The 18,068-nt window shown below is 40.4% G+C and overlaps 1 protein-coding gene across 9 annotated transcripts in view; it reads left to right on the top strand.

Moving 5' to 3' along the window:
• SATB2 (SATB homeobox 2) overlaps positions 1-18,068 on the top strand; it is a 198,631-nt gene that overhangs the window by 138,659 nt on the left and 41,904 nt on the right. For all 9 annotated transcript variants that reach the window (XM_032354415.1, XM_032354413.1, XM_032354414.1 and 6 more), the window contains 2 exons: positions 3,950-4,162; positions 8,389-8,544. In XM_032354415.1, the coding sequence (XP_032210306.1) occupies positions 3,950-4,162; positions 8,389-8,544 (369 nt within the window). The remainder of the gene's footprint in view (positions 1-3,949; positions 4,163-8,388; positions 8,545-18,068) is intronic.

The following is an 18,068-nucleotide window of genomic DNA, read 5'->3' as shown; positions in this document are numbered from 1 at the left end:
ATGAGGTCATTTAGTTTGTTGCAAATAAATATTATTTAAAATACTAGAGGGCGCCTGGGTGGCTCAGTTAATTAAGCATCTTCCTTTAGCTCAAGTCATGATTCCAGGGTCCTGGGATCGAGTGCTACATCGGGCTCCTGGCTCCATCTGGAGCTTGCTTCTCGCTCTGCCTCCTTCTGTGTCTCTTAAAAAAAAAAAAAAATACTAGAAATAATAAGTACATCAATTTTTCATTTTAAAAATGTGCCCTAATTCTTTGTTTTGTTTGTGGAGTGGAGATAGCCTATATTAGCCCCCGAGCTAGATGGCATTATATTATCTCTTGTGCTTTTAATTATTTTGTTTTTATTGAATTTTCTGCCAACGTCATATATTCTTTGTGGGTACTGGAAATAATATAAAACTTACAAAATCCCCCATTAAAAGGCGAAGGAGAAGGCCAATTTGAGGTTCTTTTTGCCTGACTCGCTTCTTTTTTCAGTGGCTTGTAACCCACCAGCTATTGTGCAAGGTGTCTTTCTTCCCTGTGTAGATGCTCCCTCTACTCCTTTGCAGTCAACATGTTTCCTGGTCTTACATAACCTCAGCTAACACCGTGCTGGGAATTGTTATAATCTTTCCCTCGAGAAGGCTCCATTGCCTACAATGAGGAAAATTCTTAATGACCACTTTACTCAAGACTTGCAATATGTTTTAATATGATTACTGATATGAAAATGTAATAAGCAATATCCTGGTTAATTTATTAATTTCCCTCAATTTTCACATTCTCAATATTCATGACCTTTCTGTTCATCAAGGTACATCCTTTTTTTCCCAGCGCCCAGGTGCCATGTCGCATTCTCTGATTCTCGGGCTGGGTAATGGGAATGTTCAAGTGACACCTCCTGCCTGGCCGGTTGGTCATTAAAATGCCAGACAACATAGTGGCAAGGGCTTTAGGAATATTTATGTGAGATACATTATTAATTCATGTTCAATTCAAGACAGTTTCAATATGATAAACATTTACTTACCCTGATAATTAGATAAGGTGGTTTGCGCTATAAATTATGCCACAGATTTTCTTCTGATTCTTTTTTTCCCCCGTGACGATTTTCAGCTAACTAAATAAACTCACTCTACATTCATGAGCCCGTGGAACTTGGACTATATTTTTAAAAATTCCAGTTGAAGGAGTGAAGAGCATATAAATAACCAAAATGAAAAAGACTCAACAAAACAACTAAAACTCTTTTTGTGCTCACCAGTGAGCCACTTGTTATTGAAAATGTCTGAGGTAAAAAAAAATCTGCTTTGGGACCAGGGCTACACAGATGAGACTTTAAGTAAATAATTTAGAACAGTGTTCTCCTTCTCTGGGGCAGTCCATGGAGGCAGCACTGGCCACCTTGTTGGTTTGAGACTTTATCTTCAATTAGGCAAATGAAACAGAGGCAATAGTATATTCCCCCAGGCCTTCAAAATACAAACATTGTGTCTCATTCACTTCGGAAATGATGCTGATGAGCAAAATCATTTACAAGGATGCTTTGTCTTGACTTTTCTTAGAGATGGATTTATTTCCCTGTAAGGTTGTCCAACGTGTAAAAAAAAAAATTAAGGGAAGGAACTCCACAATTTCTGTGTGAGGGAAAAATAAAGTCAACCAAGCCAAACAAGAAACGAGTAAAAGACCTCGGAATAATTTTTTTATTGATTAGGCGTGAAGAAACTTGCTATTTTGAACAATAATGATAAGTTAATAACAATAATAATAATAGTTTTTGTTATTTCACCATTTTGTATGTTAAGATCTCTCCTTCCCCTTGCAAAAATAATTTCACAGAAGAATACTTTTACAAATTTTGCCCTTGAGATACCATAACTATAATTGTCAAATAAGCATAAAGAATATATCCAGGCAGACCCTAAAATTCCTCCAAATATCATAGCCTGAGATTTATTAAAACGCTCAAGTTGCTTATGCTAGAGAGAGAGAAAGGGACAGGAGGAGGAGGGACCAAGGACCAACTCATCCTGTTTGTGCAGAGTTCATTACTAAAGAAAGCTCAGAAAACATCCGTCTCAGTGTCTTATTGGTATTGATTTTAAATCCATTTCCCTCTTGCCCTTCTACATATTAATTGGGAAATTGTTTTCATCTTAGGACAAATTCATAATTAATATTTCAAGTTGCTTAATGCAAGTGGAAAGTAGGATAACTTAAGGCCGAACTGACTTTTAATATCAAAAACGAATCCATTCCTCGATTGTATAACATTTTCTGGAAGACAGACGTCTCTTGCTTCTTAAAGCATGATAAGAAATCTGGATTTTCTTACAATCATTTTACCGATAATGGTATATTCACATATATGTCCTACCTTTTCCTTTCTTTGGGCATGCGTGCCCACAGACACAGCTTATGAACATACCTGCTAGCTTCGTTGTATGGCATATTTTATTCTTATTTGCAAAGACTTCTCTAATCAAAGCAACGTAACACCCATGTTGCAGAACTATCATGTGGCATACCGCTTGCCCATTCCTTCTAAATTGTCTTACATGGTATTTTGAGTGTTGGTTACCTCCTTGGAGTGCTGATCGTTGTGTGATGCACATTCTAGTGACATTTGCTTGACTACATTATAATGCATTACTTATTTTAAAAAATTGTCCCTCTTATCCTGAAGATGTCTGCCCAACCAGAACTTGTATATTCTTCTTGCTTCCAACACCTTTTTATCTTGCAGCCATATTTTACAAACCTGATAGTGTTTTCTTTGCATTAACATTCCCCTCGGTGGAACTGTCTTTCGCATCTACTTTTCACGATTTGGAGTTGCCCCATGTGTTCCAAGATACAGACGTGAACGTTTTAGCTCTTCCTGGAAGGATAATCCTAGACTCTGGTCTCGTGCTCCTCCCAGAAGAGTTGGCCTGGTTGGAAGTGTAAAGGGACGCCTCTGGGTGATCATCTAACACGAGTGCAGAATAGACGTGTTTTAGCTTTTGCCCGAATGACTTCTGTGTTCCAGCCATTTTCTTGAGTGCATACTACTTTTCTCCAGATGCGTCAGCGTTTTCCTTTTCTTTGCGAGTTCCCTGCCATCAGAGCACATGAACACAGTAGATTCCTATTTAAAGCTTTCTATATGGATGAGTCACAGATTCAGAAATTATCTTGGCTTATATGTGGCATTCTCTGATGTGTGCTCTGATCCCTCACCAGATGTGACTGTATTTCCATGGCCTTAATGGTGGGATCAGCTGTTCCCTGTCCTGGGGGGAAAAAAGGTTTGGGTGCCACCAGGTACATCTACAAGGGTACCGATTGCATGTGTGGTTTGGGAAGCTTTCAGAGGGTTACCACAAGTAATGGCCATTTGCTTTGTGTCTTTTTTTTTTTTTTTTTTGCCATGAGAAACGTCTATATTGAAAACAGTGGCCGGTCACACAGAAATTCAGCCAAACTTTTTTTTATTTTTTTAAGTCGATGTAAATCTCCCATGCTGTTTAAATGTCGGAACTAAATTTACCAAACTTGGCAGATTTGTAAAGCCGAGCAGGACTGCCAAGTGTTCCCAGTTTCAAGCAGAGAGAGTTCTAACAGTTCCTGAAATACTTGTAGGAGGCACCTGGTGGTAGCTGCAGCCCCACAAGCCTTCCGAGCGCCTACCTTGCTAGCTAGCATCTCCGTGTGCTGACGATTATTACAGCGATGATAAAGTGTCAGAATAGAACAGTCCAGAATAAGGCACAGCCCTGGAAGGCAAGCACATTCCCACAAAATCTCCCTGCTGGAGAACCCTCGGCAATGAGACCGAGGTTCTTGACATCACCGCCAGCTGGTTACACCGAACAAATAAAGGGGGCGGGGGGGGGGGGGCAGGCGCCGGAAACCGCGCACACACCTGCAGATATGACTTGGCCTGTTCTCTTGTTTTTTTGTCTTCCGTGTAATCAGGGATTGTTGTCTGAGATTTTGCGTAAGGAAGAAGACCCTCGGACAGCCTCTCAGTCTCTCTTAGTAAACTTGAGGGCCATGCAGAATTTCCTCAATCTGCCGGAAGTGGAGCGGGACCGCATATACCAGGACGAGAGAGAGCGGAGCATGAACCCCAATGTGAGCATGGTCTCGTCAGCCTCTAGCAGTCCCAGCTCCTCCCGAACCCCTCAGGTGAGATATTTGCTCCGCTGACTTTTCCCTCTGGGCCTTGGAAACATGTTGCCTTCACTGATACGGGGTTGCTCTCAAAAACCGAGAGACTTAATTTGAGGATTTCTTGACTCACTGATCATGTTGCTCCGGGTCATGTCATAGGGTTTATCCTTTCCTGTGTCCTGTGGTGTTCCTGTCCCTTTAGAAAAACACCATTCTTCCCCATAGAAGGGACAAGCACGGGTGGAAGGGTCGGCTCCAAAATGTTTCCACACGGCTGCTTAGTTAACTAAGATGGGGCCAGGGGATTCGAGTTGAGGCTGAGTTTGCATAGCAAGAACACTGCTTTTCCTTAAACTGTATATTTATTTGGATACTGAGTGGGGGTGGGGGGAGGGCAGCGGGGGTTGGGGGATGTTGGTTAGGGTTGGGGACAGGGGACAAGTAGAGTAGTCCAAACTCCTCTTTATGCAATCTGAAGAAAGACAGAATGGGGGAGAACTCTGTGTGTGGTGTAAGCCTGCGTACGCAGTGGCTAGATCAGAATGTTTGGGGGATCCTTCAGTGAGTGCTGAACACAGCAGTGGAAGGTAGGCCTTCATGGTTTTCCTTCCTAGGCTGATCCTCCCGGCGGAACTCAGTGACTCAGCTCTCCTTCCCTCCTTTTTGCATACTTTATAAGCCTTCTGATCTGGTCTTCCTACAAATGCGTGCATCTAGAGATGCTGTGTGCTTCAGGGATCGTAATTTTATTAAGGGGTCAAGGTCTCCAGTCAGCCAAGCAGTCTTTCCAGTTCACATGGGAGCCCATTCATTTGTAACCTGCTTTCTATTTCCCCCAGACTTTTACTGGTCAATGGATTTATGATAAAGCCATCTCATTCACTGTTGCTAGGATAGCTGCAAGTTCTATCTCAAAACCAATATTTAACAGGTACACATTTATACAAATCAGAAAAAAATGGGTAGTTTGAAACCAAAGGTTTGTCTGGGTTTGGTTTTTTGGTTTGTTTTGTTTTTTGTTTTGTTTTGCTTTTTTGCATAGATACTATGATTTTGGTGTTATGAGTGTTTTCTAGTAGGTTCCAAGGAACTGATTCAACATAGAAACAGAATTTTATTCTAGTAGAAATATTTGAGCTTTATCAAGTATATCCACTTTTTTCACACATCATCATTTTTTTTCCGCTCTGCAATAGATTTTTAATTGAAGATCATTTTCTATCATGCAGTGCCAAATTGTGATACTTACACTTTAGTCTTTGGTGAATTATGGGTTTTAGTTACTGTTAAACCAAAAATAAGTCTCTTGACTGCTTACTTTGGATGAATGTAACCAAGCTTATTTCTTTTTATTTTTTTTAAATCTTGGGGTGTACATATTGAGCTATTGAGTTGGACGAATTGTTAATTTGCACTAATATTTACTTCTGTTAAATTCACCAATAATTTTGCCACTTTTGAAGCCCAATAAATCATGATAGAGAGTCCAGCCATGCTTCACGGCCATTTAACTAACTCAGAAAGTCACTTTTACTTGTTAAAAAATAACTCAAGTCTGGGTAGTTTATTCTTTGTAGTATTTTTCTAGTGAGATTATTTCTTAGACGTCTTTCCAAAGACCTGATAGATTTCAGGGTCAGACCATTTTACCAGGGAAAACAATCAGGGTCAATATTTTGCTTTATTGAAGAACAGAAAAATCTCATCTAGAAAATTCCTAGGTAGAAGTGCCCTTTACGGACAAGAATAACAGGGAAATTGATCATTTAATTTCACAGTTTTGAGATTTCTGAGAATACATATAAAATCTTTTTTCTCAAAATATTTTTTAGAATGCAGTCATGGCACTGGCATTGGTATATTCTCTGGAACTTTCTTCTTTTTCTCTTAAACATCGAGAAAAGGAAGTTATTAAAGTCTTTTAAAACATTTTCTGATTACCTACTTTCTCCAACTTCTTTACATACATATCTCAGTAGTAAAGATGCTTAGTAAAGCTTTCGTTGTGAGAACAGATGTTAGAGGAGCATCCACTGATGAAGCCTTTAGTCGGAGGCAGCATTCTAGAACACCCAGGCAGCCTACGTGGGTTGATGGAGAATATTTCCCAGACCCCATCAACACTTTATTATTGATTTAAAACAAATGGAAGAAATTTAGAATGTTAAATTAAACCTTAAGAGTCCCTTCTTATAATCTTTGAGTTAGCCAGTATTTCTTGATGTACTTAATGATAAAACAATATAAAGATGAGTGAACATTTATTGAGCACTTGCTGAATTATCTGGTGCTGTGAGCGTTTTGCATGAATTCAGTCCTCACTATTTTGTGTTGTTATTCCCATTTTACAGATGAGAAAACTGAGGTTTTGATGGGTTAAATAATTTGTGTAAAGTTGCATGACTGAGTGGTAGAGCTGGGATTTGAACCCTGGTAATTTTGATTGCAAGGCATGAGCTCCTAGCCGGATATTATAGTGCCTTGAGGGGTTTTGTTTTAACCCTGAGGCTTCTAGAGACAATTTGACCAGTCAAGTAAGATGAGATAACCAGTGAGGCTAATGAAGAAATTTCAGTTCAGAAAGGCAGGATTGATATGCTAAAATATGCATTTAACAGGAAAAGAACTGTGGATTAACTAGAAATTTTGAGCAGAAGAAGGAATTTCTTTAAAAAAAAAGAAAGAATGGAAAGAAAATTGGATTACTATGGTAAGACCCCAAACTAGAAGGCAAGAAGATGTTAAAACAGCCCCCAGCCTAAACCGCTGGAGATTTTGGAGGTGGGCCAGCACAGTGTCCTGAGCCTGTGGTCTGGAGCCCGAGACACTTGCGTTCAGATCCCAGTTCCTTGACTTGGTGCTGCATGTCCCTCCAGCAAGTGAAGTATCCTCTTTTCTTTTCAGTTTCTTCCTCAGTAAAATAAAAATAATAAAGTCCAACTTACCGGGGTCCTCAAAGAATTAAATGAAATAACAAAAGTAAGATACTTTCTGGAGTGACCCAGCCAATGAAAAGTACCGCATACATTGTAGTTTTTATTACTTTGTGGTAATTAGAAAATAGTCAGAGGCGGGGAGAGAGGAGAATGCAAAAGTGAGTGAGCACCGTTAGGGATGAAAGCCTTCACAGAGACCTGGGGACATGCAGGCCGGCCTCAAGATGATACAGAGCATATCCTACAGTGTCCAGACTGCATGCTGTGTCTTTCTCGAAATCTTTGTGCTGCGTATTCAGTAGGGGAATAGCTCAGGACATCTGTAGAGAAAAAGTAACGATTGGTTTGGGATTCTAGGGTAAGTGGAGACAGAAAAATACACAGTTTAGTTCCAATCAGCCAGGTGTGCTCAGGAACCAAAACTCAGGGGTGACTTTTCTTGCAGTCCTGCGGTCAGGGGTTCTGAGAGGCCTTCCCAGCCCTTCCCGTTACACACCAGAGTAAATGCTCCTGACGGTCTTCTGGATCATGGAGACGCAAATGTTTTAGGTTGATCTTAACCCCAAGAAGTACAGACACCTTCTGTATTGTCCTTCATTTGTCTCCGAAGCTGATGGGAAATCATTCAATTAAAACGAGCACGGCAGAATACATAAAACCACAATATGAGTTTAAGGAAATGAAAACGGCACATCAAAGGCATTCTGAAGCCTAGTTTTATGAAATGAAATTTTGTTTCATTTCCACTGATTTCCTAGGTGAAATTAGGTGACTGTCTGGGTAGCATAATGATGATAATGACGGGCAGCCATACATACTCGAATGACATATGTAAAGCTTTAATAAAGAATGAGAGAGACTCAGGGGAGTGCATTAAATTGAGTAATAATTTATTATTTAGAGACCTCTACCCATTTACTCATTTTTTCTGGAAGAATTGGCTCTTTCTCCAAGGTGTGCCATTTCTAGAAAGGGAAACGTTACTGTGTGTGTGTTCTGCATGCACGTGTTTGACAGTTAGGTCATCTCTCCCAGTTTGGGGCCCAGAGTAGCCTTCCTACCTGGGCTGTGTCTGGGACACCGTGAGGAAAGGAGCAGGGTCGACAGGACTCTGCCTGTGCTATAGGAATGCACTGCAATTATTTCCAATCACAATTAACCTGATTAGAATAATGGACAGGAAGTGTCCCTTTGTAGCTAACGCAGTTTGGCATCAGCTGACTGAAATCCTTTGATAATTTCAGCACAGATGGCTGGGCTGAATGCAGCACTTTTTAAATTATTATTTTCATGGTCTCTTGGTAGGCCAAAACCTCGACACCGACAACAGACCTCCCCATTAAGGTGGACGGCGCCAACGTCAACATCACAGCTGCCATTTATGACGAGATCCAACAGGAGATGAAAAGGGCCAAGGTGTCTCAAGCCCTGTTTGCCAAAGTGGCCGCAAATAAAAGTCAGGTGAGTGGTTTTTTAAACGAGCGAAAGCGAGGGTCGGAATTAGACCGTTCTCCGCCTCCCACCAATAAAAATACATCTGTTCCTATAATAATAATAACAATAATAATCCCTAGGGAACCTGTCATGTTCTGCCTTTTGCTCTACGGTTTGCTTTTATGCCCACTGGAGTTCAAAATAGAGACTAAGTTAAAACCCAGATTTTTTTTTCTTTTAAAGTTTTTTTTTTTTTTTTTTTTTTTTCTAAAAAGCATCAGCCTTGACTGCTTTCTCTCATAATTCTAAGCATGGCTATATATCCCTTCTCTCTCTCAATAAATGAGCGAGACTTAGCGTGTACCGAATAGCATCTTCCTTGTCTCATCCCCTCTCGTATTCCCACCAGGGCAACTGCTGACTTTGTTATAATAACCTCTTTTCTCCAGCCCCAGAGACACCTTGCCATGTCAGGTGTTTCTTTTATGTGTAGAATACAGTTGTTTTTTCCAGGAGAAAACACATCTGGCAGGGGGGAGGGTCCCAGAATGAGTGCTAAAATTTATAACAGGAAAACACAGAAGCTTATCCAGTACGGTTTCTTAGTGCTGGGATCGTGGGGAATGGAACACTCCTGGGAAAAGGGTAAGCAGATGCTTAGGTTTTTTATTTCTGAAAACAGCAACAGTTGATGGGATCCACTATCCGTCTCAGTTTGTTTAAAGGGATAACTATGACCCTATCCTAAAAGGGGTTAGGGTGAGGAGCTTGGTTATTTATCCTGAGGATGAATAATTATCCAGTGCAGGGTGGAGGAAACAAAAGTTAGCTGAAGCATAATTTTGAGAGTCCTTTGATTCTGAGCTTGATTTCCTCTGTGGCCTTGCATGACAAATGTTTTCATCCCACATATGTAAATGGTGAAATGGTCCAGCATCTCCTTAACAGATCTTCTGTTGTGTGCTGAAAAGAAAGGGAGTTACTGAATATTGTATTTCTATTAAGCAGGAAGGTTTTCAATGCAAATTAAATTATCATTTAAAAAATGATAGCTAAATATTGTATTTACACTCATTATATTATTTCGGGATTAGCCTTTTTTTTACCTATAGTTTTGCAGTAACCTTACTTAAGTCATTTTTCAGATGTTGATAAAGAAGAAGGCGTAGAGTATCAAGGCATTTTGGAGAGATTTGAAATACTCTTTTTCCCTTTTTAATTTCAATGTAGCAATTTTTCCAGGTCATTCTTACGCCTCCCTCATCAGTGAAATCACTGAAATCCAGTTTGCTAAGATACGATGTCCAACCATAGTATGAAATACATGAAAAGAAAACACCATAGAGCCTTCTTAAACTGTTAAATGCATAAAATCCCGTGTACCACATGGCAGAATATAATGAGAGCTGGAGCTGTTAAGCGAATAAAGCTGTTAAATGCATACTGCCACTTGGCAAAACTACTGTGCATTTAATGGTTTTCCACTGTGTAATAAAGGACATATGTGGTAAATGTGCAGTGAGTATAAAAGCTACACAATTGATTTTGCAAACCTGCCCCTTCGTCGTGACTTGACGTAAATATCGAAGTTTTGCTCAGTCCTTCTTTCATAAGCAGCGTGGAAGAAAAACGGAAGCGCATCGTCTCGAGCGTCGTTCAAACTGCCTGTGATCTTTCTGTTGACTTGGCACCATGGCGTCTGGAAATGGTGATGCCTCCAGCCTCCCAGAATAATTCAGGTGGTGATTAAAAGCTGTATCTGCCTGTTGCCGTGAGCTTGGCTCGCCAAATTTGTGATCCCTCCCGAAGAATTCAGGAGCCCTGCTTTTGTGGAACCCGGAGGAAAATGTAGTTCTGGGAATTAATACGAGGAAGGGTGAGAGGGAGCCTCAGTGGGGAAAAGGTGCTTTAAGCTTTTACCTTTTGTCATCGGGACAGCGACCTCATTCTCATTTGTGAATGGGGAACCTTATTGTAAGATAGGTAGCTAATGAGATTGGCAAATCAGATGTTAATATTTTTAAAAAATGGTTCCCCCCCAACAAAGTGAACTTACCTGATAGCTTCAAAGGCAACTTAACATAAGATATTTACTCCCTTTTGTACATACCAGCATTTATTTCATAAAGAGCTTATTTCGTGAAATTAATTGTACAGTTTGGTACCTTGCACACATATTTGGTGTATATTCATAAGGTGTGTTTCTGTGTGTGTGTGTGTTTCCGTGTGTGACTAATAGTGGAACTTTGACCAAAGTACTTATCTTCTCCAAGCTGTGGTGGGAAGTGGCCACACCGTCTTTATTGGGTTGTGAGAATGGGGAGTACAAAGATACTCTCTTCCTCTCCTGCATTTTCTTTCTTCCCTCTCTCTGTTTCTTTGGAGGAATCAGAAGTTCTTGGGAGTGAAGCCAAAGACTAGCGGGGGCTCTCTCTCCTCTTGGCGGTGAAATTAGAAGAACCTTGAATTAGGAACTCTTGTGACCTGGAGTAGGTTTGGAACCTTGAATGTCCAGTTCAAACATGCGCAGCAACCCCTTCCCTTCCATTTTACCTTTCTTTTAAAATAAAAACAAACCCTCCATTAAAACTTATCCACCCTTTGGTGTGAATTGCTGTCATCAACTATTAAGAATAACACCGGTAACTGTGTGTTAGGCAAGCTTCGAATGAGTTAGAAGGAAAAAGGAAAGGAAGAATTTAGAGCGATGCAGGTCGCGAGCCAAGATGATCCCTGAGGGCTGTAGTGTCTAGGGACACAATGGCATGAGGGCTTCAGAAAAGGGGTTGCGAAGGTGACAACCTAGTGTAGTTTTGTCTGTGGTCCCATTGGTGACAATATATTTATTACTGGAGTGTGTGTGTGTTGCCTTAGTGTGTGGCTCACCTCTAGATGCCTCTGTAGGCCACTTTGTCCCGCTCAGCTCCAGCTCCTTTGTTCTGTATTGCGGTCCGTCATCCCGTTCCTCCGAATGGGTCTGTCTGCCCTTGCCTTTCTCTCCCATCAAGAGAAGGAGCCAAAGAAGGGGAAGGGGAAGAAAACAGGAACAGGAAAAGGTATGCTATGTGCATAGAGGTTTTTCTCACCTTTAACTTTTCCTTCATTTCAATTTAGGATGAGCGTGTGTTATGTGTGAGTTCGGAGGATTATCTTTTTTTCCCCTTTCTTCAAAATGGTCACATTGCTGATGGTCTTCATGAGAGAGAATACACTGTAATCAGTGATTATTTTTTGTGAAATATAAGACTTTCATAGGAGGGATCCTTAGTAGGAGGCATCATTTAAAATCCTACAGGACATTTTCTGACCACTTCGGTAGGACCCTTACCTATAACGGGCCAGTAGGGAGCGAGGGCCCCGGAGCACGGCCTGCGTGGCTGCAGGAGCTCCTGTCACCTCCCTGTTCTCTGACGCTCGATGGGGTGGCTCGCCCCCTTCCTTCCCAGCTGCAGCTTATCACGCACGAGCTGGGAAGCGGCAGTCCAGAGAGGGGAAGCTCCGTGGCCCGCCGCAGCCCTCCACGCTGGCCGTGTGCTCTGTGCCAGCATCTCCAACCACATTCCTTTCCCTTGACACCTCCTGCTCCTCTCCCCAGAAACAAATTCACCGTTTCTCTCTTATACTGACCTCTTCTCCTTTTTATAGTCTGTAGTACGTCAGCCCATAGAATGTTGGTGATGATCTAAAGTCGGTGTCCTGGTTTTGTTTTGTTTTGTTTGCAGGGAGAGTAAATCTTTATTATTTGTGTACTCAGACACCACTCTGCAGAGGTAACTGCCTTTCCCTACTGTGCTTGGGTGAGGATGGATGAGGTAGAAGGACTAGGAGGGGCTTGTTTCAATTTCTGTCCTCCTTTGTCCCCATTAAAAAAAAAAAAATAAAAAAAAAAAGACCTACAAGCTAAAGCTTTAAAGGGGCACTGGGTTTGCTTCCCTTTTTTTTGGTGATGGTGATGGGGGGTTGCTTTCTGCATGAAGACAGCAGGGGAAGGCTACCGCACTGCAAGGAGAGATGCGTGACCTGGCTGTGAGATCTCTCAGATGCTGGTGATGACAAGGCCAGCGGCCGACGGAGTCATCTGGAAACAAACAGGGACCCAGGGAGCTCTCTGATGAGGTGACCAGCATGTCCTTCTCCCCACCAAGATTTAAAGACCTTGCATTTCCCCTCCCTGCCACACACACTTTCCTAGTCCCACGAGCTGCAGGAGCTAGCCCTGGAATCAGGGATAGGAGAGTCCTTCTTTCTCCCGCACGGAGTTAGAGAGGGAGCCATCATCATGATCCCCCTGCAGCTGGGGAAGATGAGCCTCTGGCCTTCAGGACACAATTCTGAAAGCCATTCCCCATAGAAGCTGTGTTCACCGTCGTGACGGGGGTTCAGTATGTTCTGTGGTTCATGTACATTAGGATTAAGTAGATTCTGTGTACCGACCTTTATTCCTTCCTTATCACTTAGTTTCTATCAAAAAAAAAAAGTGTTCCATATTTCTACTGACTTGATAGATTGTGTTCCTAAGTAGAAGGCTACTTTGCTTTAGATGCAGATTACAAACTTAGATTTTAGGAATTTTTTTCCCTATCATAAAATCTCTCCTTATAATGGTCTCATTTGCTTAACAGGCTGAATGATTTCAAATATGCAGCTCTTCATGGCAGGTCCTTTGAAAATAAAGCCAAAACAAAGGAAAGACACAAGTTTACATAAAGAAAAACCATGGGTGTAGTATCTGGTTTGTTTCTTTTATTGCTTTATTGCTCTTTGCTTTTGGAGTTTTTAATGACATTCAGTGTGTGTGTTAACATGTTTCCTGCATTTGGTCAAGGGTTACCAGAGTCATCTTTGCTTTTGCGTTTCTTAAAAATGTGCCAAGCACAATTTGGTTGTACATATTTCTTTTTTAAAGAAATAACCTCTATTTTATGATTAACTAAGTAATAGCATCCCCATTTTAAAAAATTTAGAAAATGAAGAAAAGTATAAAGGTGAAAACATGAATCACCTGTAATTCGACATTGCACAGTTACTATTCACGTTGTAGAATCCTACTAATGCGTAGTGTGTGCGTGGATATGGACATGCATGTTTATGTCCTAATCGAGATCATACTGTACAACACATTGTTATGTGACAAGTTAAAACTGTAATTCTTTTTTTTTTTTTAAGGCCAACTTCTCATTTAGGAGAGTAGAGTTACGAAGTATAAAATATTACCTTTTATCTCCTTACTAGTTTCTCAGCCTTTAGAAAATACCGCACAAAGATCAGAGTTTTGCCACTTCGCTCAGAAAGATGTTTGACATTTCTCTGATTATGTGCCCTTTATGGAAATGGCTTTATTGGAGCTGGGATAGCGCAGGCTGTTGGAAGAAGATGTTTGGCTGCCCCATCTCTCTGGTATAAAGAGTGACAGGAAGTAATAGCCCCACGATACCCTGTGTAAAATGAGTCAGTGGTCTCAGTCTCACTCGTGATGATCTCGCTTTTGCTATGTCCTATTCAGCACATAAGGCAGGTTAAAATGAGGCGGTCTGCAGCCTAGTGGAGGCGCTGTCCCTTCCCTGCTGGGCCGGTTCCTTAGTAATCTAATCACACTGACAGCCCATCAAGGAGCAGTTTCTACTTTTGTCCTTTGGGGTATGTTTACTCCAATGTCAGGGCTATCCACCAAATGCAAATAAAAAAAATTAATGTATTTGCACTACAGTTACCATTTGAAAAAAAGTTACTATGCCAAGTATTGAAGAAATTAGATTTCTCAACATCCCCAAATGCTAAAACAGTAGGCGGTCAACACAATGATGTTTAAGTATCAAATGGAGCCCTTCACCCTCTTGGCTTTTTTTTTCCCCTCAGGATAATCTGAAAAGATTACATTCTGTTAAGAGATTATGAGCAGAAATTGCCTCAAGATCTCCATATTTATATCAACCTTAGAGTGAGAATTTGGTTCTTTTTACTATCCCTACAATTAATTATGTTAATGTTTCATGCCCTAAGATGACTATTAAGGAAACCCTTAATTAGATATCAGTAAAGATTAATCACGGAGTCCATATGCAGTTCTGAAACCATCAGATACCTCTACCAGTCGCTCATGGTTTTGTACAGCTGTTCAGCACATCAAGCCACTGCAGAAATCCTTGAATTACGTTACTTGGCCAGTTGATGACACGGCACCTTTGGAAACTTGCGTGTGAAGCAAATCAGGTTGACATATTAAAACTGCTTTCTCAAACTCTCCCAGGCCTCTTACAAAGAGCACAAGGGGTTAAACATGTTCTTACAACTGGAGAATGTTGGTGCCTATGAAGAGTTCCTACCACTTTGCTGTAGAAGCTTTGAATCATGTTCCTTTCACAGGGACAAGACCAGGGGGAGGCAAGCTGGTTTGGATTTTAAGGAGGCACACGCTTTCAGAGCCACATTCCTTAAGTTTTGCCCATTAATTGTTTGCTTGCCTCACTATGGTCTCAGCTCTGATCTTTCAAAAAAAAAAAAATTCTCACTCAAAGTTTTCTGCCATGTCTGGTTTTTTTTTTTCCCTCATGCACTTACAAGTTCTTGAGGCAGTTTGCAAAATATATAGTATGACATCACAGGTATGCAGAATTTGGACCTGAAGTCAGAAACTGGAAATATTTGGTTGTTTTCTGCTTGGTGGTCCAGCCTAACACGTTCTGCCATTAATACCTTTCTAGTATTTAAGTGGGGAAGTACAAGATTTGAGACTCATTCATCTTTTTGGCAAATATGAATGGCTTTTTCAGGTGCATGTTCCCATGTGTGCATGTATGTAACTGTGTACATATTTGTATAAAATCATACCAACTTTCTACATTATTATATAGCTGTGTTTATCCCATAGATCTTTGGTAAGGAGGATAACAAGATTTTATGAAATCTCCTCTTGTCTTAAGACTTCCATAACAGAAGTTAAGGAGTTGCTCTGAAATAAAATTTTCATTACTCTCAATTACAGATTCAATCTTTACAAACACATCCATAGAAATGTGAGTGACATGCCCAGAGACAGCTGAAAATTGGTCCCCATGAAAATAGTTTAGAACTTGGTGTATAGTTTGAAAAACACAAAAAGAAGCAGATCATTTTTACTTATCACATTCAAGGTATAAAATAATTAACCTTGAACTGTAACCAAATGCTTGGTACAAACCTTTTTCGGGGTTAGATGACCTCCTCGTCAGGGAGTCCCTGAAGCCCTTGACAAGTCTCCCTTGCAGTTTGCCTTTTATCCATTTCAGTGTTCTTGATTAGGTTATCTTGAATCATTAGGGGGTTTATTTATTTTAATAGACACTTATTGGATTCATGAAAAGAGAATTTGGTGACTAGGAAACAAGAGCTGAATATTATCTGGCTCATTTCACACTTCAGAAGAGTCTCAACCAGTGGAAGAGAAATCCTTTCACAGTTACCAAAGTTTGTTTGGGGACTTTATGTGCTTCCATTTAGAAAGCGACTGTCTGTGGTTAATAATGTGAGTTTTCTTCTGAGACGCTCAGAAAACATTTCCTTTTGGTTACATATGCTGACATTTTCTGTATTGAGGACGTGGGTGAGTAAATGGCCTTTTCCATTTCTGTGCAAGAAGCTTTGAGTCAGTCTCCTGAAGAACTGTTCATTTGCTGACTTATTCATTCATTGGAGTTCCTAGAGGGGCAGAGAGGGTGGAGGGTACTTACTACTTGTAGACTGAGTTCCCTTAGCAGCTCTGTGGTAGGCACTTGGAGCAGCACAGTACTACAACATAACAACATAGCGACTGTGACAGGCCTTGCTTCCAAGGCAAGTACAAAAATTACCTAACAGGAACAGTTACGTATTCTGTCTCTTTGTAGATCAGACTAAGCCGTAAACTTGTGCTTGTTGCTAAGCAAATTCTGGTTTGGATTTATTCTGAAATATTAGAAAAACCAGGAAATTTGTCACCAACATAAAACTTAATTTTTTTTAAGGGAAAAAACATGGGACCTGGGAGAAGTTGGAGTCATTACTGGTGTCCTGGGGTAGGAATACAAGTAACTTAGAACACAGTGACATTTCAGTACCACGGACAGGAGCCTTTGTCTTCCCGTTTGCTTCCCCTCCCCCATCACGTACCGGTGAGGTTTGGAGTTTATGGGATTCAAAGTCATTTCTGTTGGGGTCCAAACTCAAACACTGGTCTTATTATTGTTTTGTGAAAGACCTTCCTGGTAATTTGGACATTCTCAGCCTTTAGCATATAGTTTGGAGAATGTCATTTAGTTATTGTCTACTCGAAAATTTTAAACCTATAACATTTTTTATAACTGAAATAATAAGATACTACCCTAACTGATTCACTTTTAATCCAGGAAAGCTGTAAAAATATTTGTCATATGAATAACAGAACAACAAACACACACAGAAAAGAAAAGAGTTAAAATGATGAGAACAGATTTTTTTTAAATGATTGATATAGCTTGGTGTTTACAATATATGTCATTTTTTTGTTAGAATGGAAACTCCTATTGGGTGAAGCATATCAAGTGTGTGCTTTCCCATTACCAGGCCATTGTGGGTCCTGATTATGCTGTAAAAGGAAAAAAAGATCTAGGCTAGGATAAGTGGTGTTCTTGACTTTAACATATTCTTTTCCCTAAGGACTTCTTGGTCGGAAGGGAAAACAGAACAAAGAAAAAAAGAAAGAAATTTAATCCTCTATCATATCATTTTTGAAGCCTTCTATAGCTCCTATAGCCCATAGGATTAAGATGAAATTTCTTTGCATATTATTCTTTAAAATCTGACCCCATTTCTGTTTTTAGACTGTGTTAGCCCCACAAAGTTGCTTCACATTCCTGGGATGTGATAATTTTCTAAATCTCCGCATTTGCTGATAGTGCTTTCTCTGCTTGGAATGTGCTACTGATCACTTCCCTTCCCTACCTAGTGACTTCCCCACCTAGTGAACCCAGCTTTACTGTCAAGATCCACTTTACATGTCATTCTCTATGATGATATTTTTCCTGAGCTTCATAGTCAGAATATATTCCTTGCTGATGATCTCAACTTTGTTAAGAAAAATAGTCAAGACAAATGATACATGTAACATACCAGCACATTGCATGGCACGTAGTAGATAGGTGCTCAATACAAGATTACGGACAATTTGAATTAATATTCTGAGAGATCCGTCACTGTTTGCATTTATATGTTATATATAAAATGCATGAATATATAATGTAAATTGGGTCACCCCATTTTCTTTATCATATTTATGCTTTAGAGATAGGAAAACAAACCTCAGAACATGGACAGGTTCCTTCTGAGAAGCAGGGCTCCTCTCCAACTGTAACATTCCAGTAGGCTAATTTCTGTGCACTCAGATAATTTCAGTTCAATCCAATGAACATTTATCAAGAATCTCTTTAGTATATACGCTGTACAGGCGGGCACTATTAAGCATCTTTGACGTGTAAGGAGCCACGCTACTGTGAAAATGCTAAAATGAGTGGGAAACCAACCCTTTCCCCCCACCCCCATCAAGAAGCTGATGGGGATGC

Source organism: Mustela erminea, chromosome 8 (assembly GCF_009829155.1).
Source record: "Mustela erminea isolate mMusErm1 chromosome 8, mMusErm1.Pri, whole genome shotgun sequence".
Lineage (NCBI taxonomy): Eukaryota > Metazoa > Chordata > Mammalia > Carnivora > Mustelidae > Mustela > Mustela erminea.
The sequence above is the reverse complement of the archived record's forward strand: the minus strand, read 5'-3'. Positions and strand labels throughout refer to the sequence as shown.